At 55.2% G+C, this 12393-nt stretch overlaps 3 protein-coding genes across 3 annotated transcripts; 1 reads left to right on the top strand and 2 right to left on the bottom strand.

Annotated features, from left to right (window-relative positions):
- Positions 1-3910: 3910 nt before the first annotated feature.
- LRP88_13237 (glutathione S-transferase) lies at positions 3911-4774 on the top strand (the record flags this gene model as incomplete). Its single annotated transcript, XM_083249612.1, has 2 exons — positions 3911-4287; positions 4357-4774. The coding sequence occupies 2 exons, from the start codon at positions 3911-3913 to the stop codon at positions 4772-4774; spliced, it is 795 nt and encodes a 264-aa protein (XP_083093946.1).
- A 902-nt stretch (positions 4775-5676) lies between these two features.
- On the bottom strand, positions 5677-6927 carry LRP88_13236 (cell differentiation family, Rcd1-like-domain-containing protein; the record flags this gene model as incomplete). Its single annotated transcript, XM_083249611.1, has 4 exons — positions 5677-5860; positions 5918-6293; positions 6343-6498; positions 6561-6927. The coding sequence occupies 4 exons, from the start codon at positions 6925-6927 to the stop codon at positions 5677-5679; spliced, it is 1083 nt and encodes a 360-aa protein (XP_083093945.1).
- Positions 6928-7960: 1033 nt separating this feature from the next.
- Positions 7961-11579, bottom strand: LRP88_13235 (MARK/PAR-1 family serine/threonine-protein kinase; the record flags this gene model as incomplete). Its single annotated transcript, XM_083249610.1, has 4 exons — positions 7961-9324; positions 9469-9987; positions 10038-10665; positions 10803-11579. The coding sequence occupies 4 exons, from the start codon at positions 11577-11579 to the stop codon at positions 7961-7963; spliced, it is 3288 nt and encodes a 1095-aa protein (XP_083093944.1).
- Between the last annotated feature and the right edge of the window lie 814 nt (positions 11580-12393).

The raw sequence follows: 12393 nt of genomic DNA, 5'->3' as shown, positions 1-12393 counted from the left end.
GTTCGCTCGACCCAGCCTTTTTCCGCTCGCTCCCCCTGGCTTCCCCCCGTTTTATCTCGCAGAAAGTTGCCTTGGACTGGGGGCTTCGGAACAGCAAATGTTAAGGATACGGATCCATCCCGGTGAAGGTCACGTTGTCCAGGACGAGGATTCTGGGTACCGTAACCAGCTGCGCCGCAGAGCAAGAGAAAAGACCCTAATATTGATTAATAACGAAGAACAAGTTGGGAATCGAAACGGGCAATCAATGGATGTCTACCGTAGCGCAGGGTGTCACCCGTTAAGGCCTAGCGTCTACTTTGGACTTGGGTTGTGACGACACCGGGTGATCTTCAACTGATGAGCAGCAGCAAGGCACAGCCCGCAGCAGAGCTTGTTTGGCGACCAATCCAATGGCGGATTCTTGAGAATCGCATCACAGGTTTCACATGTATGCGACAAGAGAAACCGAAAAGCAGCATTTCATGGCTTCGGAGCTGGACTTCTACTCTGGGGATGTGGCCCCCGATAAGGCAGCCACTTAGTGGGCGGGCTCTGCGGGCGGGACTGGGAATGGGGGATTTTCAAACGGGAGGAACTCTGATTTCCGGACTGAGACAGCGGGGGAGAGCAGCAACAGCAGCAAGGCAGCGACGATAGAGATCAGTACAGTACTGTACAGTTGTAGAGTGAAAGGCGTGTGCATCGATATCGTTATGCAGCTCCGCCACGTTTTTCCCGGCCGAGCCACTGGGATCGTTGCGATTGGAAGAGAGCCACCCCGACTTTCTGGGCTCCCAGCGCTGAATTTCACCCTGTTGCAGCATGTCTCAGTCGCCTGGCACGCTCTCGCACCGCACACAACAACAAAAGCCAAGACCTCGCACTCCAGCCTCTCTCTGCGCCCACCCACACACACACACACACCACGACACACACCCTTGTCCAAACGATCATCCCCGCCCGCCCCTCTTCTTGTGGAGCCCCCAGAGAAGAGAGCCGGGGTCCCGAAGTCCGCCAGTTCTTGGTGGGAGAAGGTGGTTTACAGTGGTGAAAAGGCGGAGGACCCAAGAGACTGAGAAGCTCGCGGGCGTGCCAAGCATGGGTGGGGACTGGGGGGCCTTGTTCGGTTGCTTGCCCAATCTGCCATCCACCCAAAAAACGCGATGCGACGTTGGAGAATTTGGCAGCGAAGCAGAGAAGCAGCAGCAGCCGCATGGGGAATCTCGCCGAGTCGTAGCCGACAGGCTGGTCGACACCCCTTGCTTGTTGGTTGTTGGTTGTTGGTGTTGCTTGTATAGCATCAAAGACACTGCCAACGTCGTGCATCGGAGATGGGCGCTGTGCGTATTCAGGTCGGGCTCAATGACTGTTTTCAACCCTCGGTCAATGGATCCTGTCAAGGAAAGACCTTGCGAGGAGAAGAATGAGCGTGTGATTTTGTCTCTTGTTGCACTTTTGCTCCTCTCAGCTCTTCTCGCATCCACCATCCATACATTCGGCATCAAAACAATATGCCGTGAACAAACGTTCCCCCGTGTCGTCGTATACTCGCAACACCTCTACATTCCCGAGCTCGTACTTTGCCTACTTGCGTTTCCCCCGCATTCGCTTCGCATGGATAGTTGGATGGTTGGATTCTGCCTTGTGCCGTGTTGTTGCTGCCCGTCTTCGGCGTCGCCGACGAGGCATCTCGAGACCACATCACGATGTCCCCCGTGAGGTATTCAGCCGGCTGCGAGGCTATCGACGCCTCACGTGTGGTGCCGCCGTCCCGTCTCTTGCGGGGAGATGGGTAAACTGACTTGGACTGACTCAACGCAGTTTCTATCTTTGTCTTCCATCGTCATTGTGGCATCCATCCATCCTTCATCTTTTGCTACAGGGTAACTGACTAAACTGACTTGACTGCACAAAATGACACCAAGGTTTTAACAGACAGACGCCTTGTCGTCAGTGACTCTCCAGGCTGAGCAAAAGACAGAAAGGGCTGTCCCGATTACCAATCCTCCCGCCTCGAACAATTCCATCCCCCCTTCGTACGATCCAACGAATCGAATGTCTACAATCTCGAGCCTTTCCTCCCCTCCATCATCCCAAAGATAGCACAACTCTTGGTGCCCAGGCTCGCTCGCCCCCGACGGCGCGGTAGCCTCTGGCTTCGGCCGGAAGGCTAAAGACACTCGAACGAGATCTGGTCCCTTCGTCAAAGATGCAAAGCCAAGGGCGCGACGCCGTCGGAGGGGACCGAGCTAGAGGCCGTCGCACCCGCGCCCAGCGCCTCCGCGGACGGATGGTTGCCGACCCTGGAGGGGACTTGTACCTAGGGGACATGTGAAGATCTCTCTCCTCTCTCCGCCTCCATCAGCGGCGCGAAGGGCTTCTCCTGGGGCTAAATTACGACGACGCGATACGATACGATACGGAATACGGTCCCCCAGGCCCCCAGGTGGGGAAAACACCGAGAGAGATGGAGTTTACATTGGGGCCGGGCAATGGAGTTAACGGCTCTGCGGCAGGAGACGTCACTCCCTCAACTCCGAACCCTGTCGGTTTCTGCCTCTGATGCTCTGTTTAATCTCGTTCCTTGTTTTTTTTGCTTTGTCTCTTGTCCTTTTGATCCTCTTCTAGGCCCCCAAAAGGCGTATGTGAATCGAGCCGTTTCTCCTCTTGACGTAAATGTCCTTCGTTCAAGCTGCAACTTGAACGATGATGACGACGATGATGCGGGGGAAAGATACACACACTGGCTAAGACGGCAACTCGATCAAGTAGACGAACCTGGCTTGGTTCAAGGGGAGGCGGGCGCTCCGCAGCCGAGTCAGAACCCAATCGCTTGTGAAAGCTGGCACCCCATGCGCCCAGGTCTTTGCCCTCATGATAGTGACGTAGTTCTCTAGGGTAATTAATGGTCGAGACCGGGCTATTTGCGATGCAACATTGCAACTGAGGCGTTTTCTCTTTGTCGTTGAAGAAGTCTTAACGACGGTCGTGAGTCAAAGGGTGAGGCTATCACACGTTGAATCTGTCTTCTCTTCAGGCAGTCGTCGTTTAGATTAACTGTTATGGCATGGTCGTTGACGATCATCTTGTCTGCATTGACTGTCCCCAACCAAGTAAACATTAAACCAGACGATCACCGCCAGGGTCACGGACAATCTTTTTACGCATTGATTATAGGTGCGTGACTCGACTAGACGAATCCTTCGTGTCATGGATATAATACGCACCGCCTCTTTTTTTCCGTCTCAAATCGCTTCATTTATCTGTTTTGAATTGTAACCCCTACCGACTGAGCCTCAATATACTCATCCAAGGAATGTCTCTCAAGCAGTTTCCTTCAAGGAGTGTCGTTAACGATTCTTCAAAGGAATCAACACTCGAATAATAAACATAAAACTCTCGAAGGGGAGAATCTCCCGTTCCCGCGTGTTAGTTCCCATCCATCGGATCTAGCCCTGACCCAGTGTTTCAATCATTCCTCTTGCGCCCGCTGGGCTAGTCTGTGTCTGTGATTCTCTATCGCATTGATTACCTCATCCAGTTTTCTCCGCGCCCAAAATCTGGCTGAGTAATGGGCAATTTGGAATAACCTCGCTGTACCTATTCCACCGAACCGCGCGCATATTTGGTAATTCAACTTGATCAAGAAGCGGAGGTATCGGACTTGATTTGTTATACTATCTGCATCTTATCTGCTCTGTAAGCGTGCGTGTCTTTGGAACACAATGGCTTCTTCTATACATCGATACTTGATGAATGCAAACTCTGCAAGTAGGTTTCCAAGTAAATATAAAGCAAACGCCACTAAAGACGTCACTCTCTAATGTCCATCTCCTCTCTCTACCCATCTCTAGCATCAAAGCTTCCACCCAGACACCTCGGAGTTAAGCCCTTCATCCTCCGTAGCTACTCTACTACTACTCCAGCCATGTCTCGTCCCACTGGCCTCATCGCCTCCAAGGGCATAGAGCTCCTCACTTGGGGCACCCCCAACGGCGTCAAAGCTACCGTCCTCCTCGAGGAGCTGCGGGACGCCTACGGCAAGGACTACACCATGCAGGCTGTCAACATCAGCCAGAACATCCAGAAGGAGCCGTGGTTCACTGCCCTCAACCCCAACGGCCGCATCCCGGTCCTGGTCGACCACGACAACAGCGACCTCGCCGTGTTTGAGGGTAATGCTATTTTGAGCTACCTGACCAGGAAGTACGATCCTGAGCACAAGTTCTCCTTCAAGATTGACGACGATGACTACACCCGCGCCGAGTCGTGGATTGGATGGCAGCACGGCGGCCTCGGACCCATGTAAGTCACTTCACTGCCACACGCCAAAAGCATTATATATAGAGTAACCTGCTGACACTGCACCAACAGGATGGGCCAAGCAGGTCACTTCCTCAACGCAAAGGAAGTCATCCCCTACGGAATCCAGCGCTACGTAGGCGAGACGGAGCGTCTCATCGGGATCCTCAACGACCGCCTCTCCTCGCGTGACTACGTCGTAGGACCGGACCGGGGCCGCTACTCCATCGCTGACATTGCCATGGTCGGCTGGGTCAACGGCCTCCCTCGGTCCACCATCTCGTGGGAGCAGTTCCCCCACGTTAGGGAGTGGCTGGCCCGTCTACTCGAGAGGCCGGCTGTGCGTCGGGGTCTTGCACTGCCGAGCGGGGAGAACAAGCCCACCGGCTTGGATCCTGTAAGCGACAAGGTTCAGAAGGAGAGGGATGAGTTGAAGAAGGTTGTCGACAAGGCCAAGGAGCAGTACGGATACAAGTACTCCTCGCCTTGAGTCAGCAAACGTGAGATGAGAACCATGTAGCAAATTGATATTACTGTACCAAATTAGACGTCTTACATGACGACCATAAACCAACATACAACACTCTTGAGTGATATGAATTGGACATGACAACTGTCAGCCATTAGAGGTTTTCAGAATAACCACGGTATAACCCAAGCCACCATTCATACCTTTGACACTCCAGTCTCGCACTACACACTACACATTATACACACACAATTCATTCATCTTAAATGTCAATTCCATACTATAAGCACTCCTATACCTAACAAACACCGTGCCTCTGATGCATGACATGACATCCCATCCAACGCCTAAAACACCCCAAAACCAGGAATGTCAGGACCTCCCATATGTCCCCTACTATCTATCCGTTGCCCCATTCATAGTTCACTGCCAGCTGACTGACCTGTGCTCCTTTCCAAGGCCACATCGGCCTCGCCTCTCGAGCGAGACCCCCCTTGATGCCTCCGGGTCAGACCTATCTACTAAGTGTCCACAGATGATACAAACTTGGCCCTCGATGACCAAGACAACCCGACCAACGAAATAAAAAAGGTAATGCACATGTCCCTGTTGCTATGCAACAGGATAATATAAGCCCTTTGGACCCAGTTCCGAGGTATGTGAAACAGAATGCAAGTCCCATAACCGTCCGCGGCCACTTGAAAGAGAGTACCAGCTCAGGGGCTCTGCTGGTATGCTGGTTCTCTGGCGCATCGAGCTGGAGGGGTTGCGGGTATCAGATGCTTTTGATCCGTCCCCTTTGCTTTTCCTAGAATGTCATGATAAAAACAGTCCCATCCGTCCTCCCTATATCGCCGTATCAATGCACAATGGGTATTTCACAGTTGGGAGGCTCTCCCAGGTTTGGCGACTTGGCTTCTGCCTCACATGTTGTTAACGCCACCCGGGCCAGGGTCAACCACGTTGTCCGAGAGGTTGATGAGGAGCTGAGCGAGGCATCTCTTGGTTGCAGCATCGTCACGGAGAACGGACGAGAAGGTTGCATCCCGGAGGGGTTCGGGAAGACACTGGCGAAGAGCTTCGCGTGCTCGGGCATTATCGCTGAGTCTAAACGAGGCACCATTAGCAACCACATACAAATCACACAATAACTATCCAACTCACCGCAGGAAGCATCTAACAACGTGCTTCAGCAGTCGCGCCGTCTGTGACTCGACAAGCTGAGCAACCATATTGCTCAACACAGTGCCGACCGCGTAGAATCGTTCATACGTCGCGCAAATGTAGTTGAGACCGTTGTCGTCGAGAAGGATCTTCTGGACGATGAAGATGGCCACGGTCTTGCTAAGCTCCGAGCCTGTCTCCATGATGCGCAGGCACAGAGGAATGATCTCTGTCGTGAGGAGAAAGTTAATCACCTCGGAAGAGTCATTCTTGACCAGCGCACCAATCACGCCGAGACTGGTCAGTCGAAGATATTCGAAGGGGCGTGATTTGGAGGTCGTGTTGAGAAAGGGGTAGAGGAAGAGAGGAATGTGAGCTGCAACGTGTGAGCCAAGATAACATTATCGAGTTACATATCGACGCACCATTCAGGAACAGAGTCCTGGTATCGTTGTGCGATGCAACGCACTGGAGAAGGGCGAGCGCGTTGCATACGCGATTCGACGCAGCTGCGGTGAGCTGCGAGGGGTTGAGGAGGGTGTATACTGAGATGATTTCCTGCAGAAGCGAGGTCATAACACCTGGGACAATCGAGGTTAGCCATCTGTCTGGTATCGAGTCCTCGTGGGAGTTGGATACGAACCGAAGGAGTGCCACAGAATGAGGGCGAGCTCAGGAACCTGCTCACGCTTCTTGCTCAACTCCAGCAGGGCAGCCTCGCGGGTGTTTTCGTTGAGCAAGTCGGCAATAAACCCCATAGTGCGGCGGTTATCCTCCGAGATGTTGTCATGGCCACCATCCTGACCGTGGCCGGGCAGCTGACCCGCGCCAGCCAGACGGCTAAAGTGCTGCTGTTGCTGAACAGCGGCGGCGGCGGCAGCGGCAACCTGCTGCTGCTGCTGCTGCTGGGCATGAGGATGATGCGCGCCGGGTTGCTGGTGCATCCAGGACGACTCGGCGCCCTGGGGATTGAACTGGTGGTGTCCGTAGACGTGCGCCGCGGGCATCATGTTGGGCGGGACTTTTCTCGCTCAGAGGATTGAAGGGGAAGAGTTGAGGATACGTGGTCGGAGGTGTACGGGGCTTCTATGTGCAGCGGGTGTATACGCCTGGTTGGATGCTCGATCGATCGATGGGCGCAGAGAGGAATGGGACACTTCGTGGAGAGTCGGTCGAGGGCGCAATGTGCGGGCAGAAGAGGCGTCGTGGAGCCGACGGATCGAGTACTCGAGAAATCCGAGGTAAAGAGGGAATCCAGGAGAAAGGAACGTCGTGTGAAAAGCCTTTGTCGAGGGTTGAGAGGCGTGATATAGATGATGGGAGATGCTGGAGGTTGAAGGCGGCTGAGGGGAGGATTATCGTCGAAGGATAAAGCCCAAGGTCGTTGGCGGGTTGGTTTGTGGTGGTGGGTGGTGGTTGCGACTGGGGCAGGAGCGATTGGGAATCGGCGAAATGATTGGTTCACTGGGACGCCTGTGGGGCTCAGATTCTGGAAAGAAGAACCGGGACAGCTTGCCTCTGACCTGGAGGACAAAAAGCTTGGACCCTGGAGCGGTACCCCTGTAGCGGCGGATGGCGCAAAGTCTACTTGGTTTTGGAGTGCGGGGAGGTCACTCGAGTCCATGGATGCCATCTTGACTGCCCTGCTTGCGGCCATGGCTCAAGCGAGATGGCCAGCCTTGTCGTACAAGCATCAGCCTCGTCATCCATCATCCTTGGACTCGACGTCGTGGCTGTCCAACAATAACATAATTTGGTGAGACACGGACAAATATCGGACAACGTAAAACTCCCATTACATTTCTTCCTCTGCTTCGTCACTCTCGCCCCTGTCTCTCAGCCACTATAAATCATTAATACTATATGTGCTTCCTGTATGATCGCCCATGCTTGAAACAATGAAAACCGCCATCATGTCCGCCTTCGCACGTCTCTTATACAACCACCAAGAAACCCATACCCCGGTCCCAAGTCGCAACTCGATGATACCCAGCCCAACTGTCCAGGTATGGCTTCCGTCTGTCCCGAAACTAGGTAGTTACCTCAAAGTCTCAATTCCCGGAGAATATGGTCAGCCATGCTCTTGTACTGCCACGTGTTGCCCGTCACTTGCTTGAACTGAATGCCGTGTAGTGATAGCAGTGGCACCTTGACGATAAAGATCTCAAACTCCAACACCATGCTTCCCCCAAGATCACTCTGCACTTGAGTGCTCGTCTCTCCGGGCACCCGTCTCGACTGGCCACCGCTTCTTCCGGGAATGCTGTCAAACGATGTCTCAGAGTTGGAGAAGCTGCGGTCTGGGCGGCCAGGTGTTCGAGGCGTTGTGGGAGGCCGCTCCAATTCGCGGAACTCATCTCGCTCACGCTCACGATCGTCTCCCCTCATGAGACCTCCGAAGCTGAACCGCCTCTTGTGTCCTGGTGTCATCCCAGGGCTCATGGGAGGGTCTTGTACCCTGTTGAGGTCAATACTTGGCGAATGACTGCAGCTGAACCCTCCCTTGATCTCTGTATAGTCCACATTGAGCTGCCGCAAAACTCGCTTGATATCAGTTCTGATGGCGGGCACTGATTTGCCCGATGTCGTTGATACACTGAACAGTCCCTTGAGGTATACCGGCTTCGCCAACTCGGTGTCATCCAGTCGATCGGTGGAGACACCGCTCTGCTCGAGTTCCTGATCCGTCTCTTCAGGCACGTTGGCTTCTTGGGCTGCTTCTCTCCTCATGCGGCGCTGTTGGATGCTCTCCCTCCGGGCGTGACCGATCGACTTGGCCCGCATGCTAACTGATCGACTGTGCCCGTGGCTGCGGTGTGTGCTCAGTGAATCCTCGTTTAGAACAGACTGATCGGAGCCACTGGTGGCTGGGGCATCCTTCCTCCGCCTGAGATCGGCCGAGTTGACACTCGTCGATCGACCAAGGCCACCACCACGTCGAGACTCCTTGGTACCGCCAGCAGACATGGGCGGACTGAGAAGCTCGCTGGTCTGGGTCTGGGGCTGGCTGCTGCCAGAACGGAACCGCGCATCCGCTGCCTCATCCCGCTCCCGTCGTCCACGACGGATGCTGAAGCTCTTTCGGGGCGCGAGGGGTGAGGGTTCAGCTGGTGAATGAACCTGCACAACAGGAGGATGGGACCGGTCCTTGTCCAGTCGCTCAGGCTCCTTACGCTTCCGCGTGCTAAACCGACGCAGGAGACCAGCCGCAGTGCCCTCCTTCTTGTGGAATTGCTCAACCTTGGGCTCCGGGGGCGGAGGAGGTTTTGGCACTTCAGGCATGTCGTCCTCACCATGTGTGCGAGCGCGGGGCCTCGTGCGGCCACCGGTGGGCTTCTCGCCAGGCATCTCGTAGGCCGCAGCATTAGTATGGGCCTCCTGGGGTGGTGCGATCTCCGGCACCGGCTCTGGTTCCTTCGCTCTCTCTCGTTCGCGCAGTTCGCGCTCCCTCTCCCTTTCTCTCTCACGCTCGCGTTCCTTCTCACGTTCCCGTTCACGCTCTCTCTCACGCTCTCTCTCCTTCTCCTTTTCTTTCTCCTTCTCCCGCTCACGGGAGTGCGCTGCTGGCGGATGAGCCATGTCGGCATGATCCCGATCCTGCTTCTCCTTTACCAGATAATAGATAGACACGAGAGGGCTGAAGGCATTCATAGGGTCGGTGCCAATCTGGAGCGCCTCAGAGCTGGGGCCTGTCAGAGTATCACGGCTGTTGCCAGAGTTCCTCCGCTTGTAGAAATCAAATCCAAATGGCCTTCTCTTCTCGGCATCCTTGGTTGGCGGGGGAGTGTCCTTTTCTCGCTGATAGAGTTTGATCGCACGCTGGTATTCCTCTCCCTCGATAATCTTGGTGAGCTGTGCGTTGATGCTCTCAGGGGTGCCAAAGTTGAAGCCCTGCATGGCCAGAACAACCTCTGGCTCTAAGGGTGTTGTCAGAGGCTCACGGACAGGGAGGTAGTTCTCCGGTGGACCGTTGAAGCCCTTGATCATCCAAGGATGGTTCAGCACCTCCTGCATAGTCGCTCGCTGCTTGGGATCCGTGACAAGCATGCGGGATAGAAGATGCTTGCATTCTGGATTGGTCAGCATAAGTCGAGTAAAAAGAGTAACATGTACCTACCACTTGACAACCACGCCGGGTAATCAACAAGACCTCTCTTGATCTTGGCGTGCAGCGCAGGCATGCTCTGGTCGTCAAAGGGGACTTTGCCACAAACCAGGACGTATAGGACGATACCGAAGCTCCACACGTCCACTTCCGGACCAGTATACGCCCTGGCCTGCAGTAGTTCAGGGGCGGCAAAGTAAAGGGAGCCACAGAATGTCTTGAGGTGACTGCGAGGCGCAAAGAGGTTACTCAGACCGAAATCGATGATCTTGATATCGCCCGTCTTGCTGATGAGAATGTTTTCGATTTTGAGGTCTCGATGAACGATGCTGTTCCTGTGCAGGTAGTCGAGAGCGCTCGCGATCTGTCGGCTAAACTTTCGGGCTTGCTTCTCCTTGAGCTTGCCGTGAGAGATGATGTAATCGAGCATCTGGCCTCCGTTGACATATTCGAACAGCATGTACCAGTGATGATTGGTACGAACGACATCGTGGACGGCACAGATGTGGGGATGGTTTAGGAGAGTACCGATGGCCGCCTCACGGGCAGTTCGGATCTCCTTGGACTGATCGGCGCGCTCCTTGTCGGCGCGAGACTGGTGGCCATCATCGGTCGAGCCACGGGGGATGATTTTGCAGGCGACCTAGCATCAGGCAGCGATTAGTATCATTCGCGGGGAGAGCTCGATCAAGATGTTTGCGATTGAAACAAGAGGGGCAGGTAGATGGGAATGAAACAAGAATTGAAGGGCGACGAGAACAAAAGACGCCAAAGACACACCTGTTCGCTGCCATCCTCCTTTCGGGCGAGCTTGACCTTGCCCATGCTGCCAGCACCAATGGTCTTGCCTAGCATCCATTTTCCAGATTGGGTCGGGATGACGGTACGCGATCTCGCGTGCTTGGAAGTTGAGGGACGGGGCGGCGCATCAGCGTGGCCATGCTGCTGGGGTTGGGCTGCATTCTGGGAGCCGGCGCCATTGCTCGTGGTGGCCGAGGGAGCCATTTCGGGATGAGGACTCTGGTGGTTGTTGCTCTTTGATCGAGACGAGCTCCGTCGATGGGCCCGCGAGGGATCGGGGCCCCTGGCCGGGGGTTGTCGGTCTCTGCTGGAGCTTCGTTGAGCGTGGGCGTTGACGGCGGCGACTAGGCGCGAGGCCTCGTAGTCATTTTGCGAAAGGGACTGCGGCTGATAGTTGCGGGCGGAAGAAGAGGTGCGTTGGTGATGGCTGCCGTGAGGGGGGAGATGCGAGTTGGCGGCGTTGGAGTTGGAGTTAGAGCGTGAGTGGGAGCGGGAGGAGTAGGACTGTGAGTGCGAGAGCGTGTGTGAGTGTGAGGGTTGGCGGGTGTGAGCTTGGGCTTGGGGGTGGTGGGCGGCGCCAGGGCCAGCGGCGGTAGTGGGCGTGGCACCTGCTGAGGCTGGTGCTGGGGCAGCAGCTGCTGAAGAGGACGAGGGAAAACCTGGAGCTGGAGCACGACCAGACCGGGCAGAACGGGTCGAAAAGCTCCGGTTCGGGCCTCGAGAGGGATCAGCGAGAGCAGCCGTTCGTGTGCTCATGGCTGTTGCTGTTGCAGCGGAGACGGCTGACGTCGACGCTGCCGGGTTTCGGGCTTAGGGGTGCTGTATAAGGCAGTGAGTCGTTTCGTGTGCTGTGCTCGTCCACATGCGCTGGGAGGGGGCGAGTTCGCAGCGACGGACAGTCGCAAATCGAGCGTATCCGTACGTAGTCGCAGTCGCAGACCGCCGACAACGTCCTTGTCTCTGCTGACCGGGTGCGACAGTGGGGAGACTCAAGAGAGACAAAGCAAGCGGTGCGCTGTCCTGGATTCCAGTGCTTCCTTGCCTTGGCTGTTGGTGGTGTATGCTCTGTAACTTGTGACGACGAGGGGGTGACACTGGCGGCGTAGACGAGATGGAACCTGGAGCAGGCAGGTCGATCCAATAACGGAGTCAAGGTATCGACACGTCTAAGCAGGCCGGGGCAGATGGGTAAGGTATCGATAGGGGCCAAGGTACTCGGTCTCGAGGGCAACGTTGGGTCGATATCAAAAAGACGGTCACAGCGGCGCCTCTGCCGGGATGGGAGGGAGACAGACAGACAACAACCAGGTTTCCAACAATGCAGAAGTGAAATGAATGGGAAAAGGTAAGGCACGGAGCAGACAGCACAGGCGAGGGATCTAAAAAGTGACAAGCATTGGATCCAACAAGAGTCGATAGGTAAATGTCAGCCAGCCTGTTCCTGTCCCATCCACATCCAGTATCCTGGAGGTCCAAGTCGGGGGGCGGGTAAAAAAAAGAGGCAGCTCTTAGTGGGCTATCTGAACAAGGATGGACCTGCTGGGCCTCCTCTTACAGCTGAAATAGCCCA

Source organism: Fusarium phalaenopsidis (assembly GCF_050370095.1).
Source record: "Fusarium phalaenopsidis strain FUZ10S chromosome Unknown contig_32332, whole genome shotgun sequence".
NCBI lineage: Eukaryota > Fungi > Ascomycota > Sordariomycetes > Hypocreales > Nectriaceae > Fusarium > Fusarium phalaenopsidis.
This window is presented reverse-complemented; position numbering and strand designations above follow the sequence as displayed.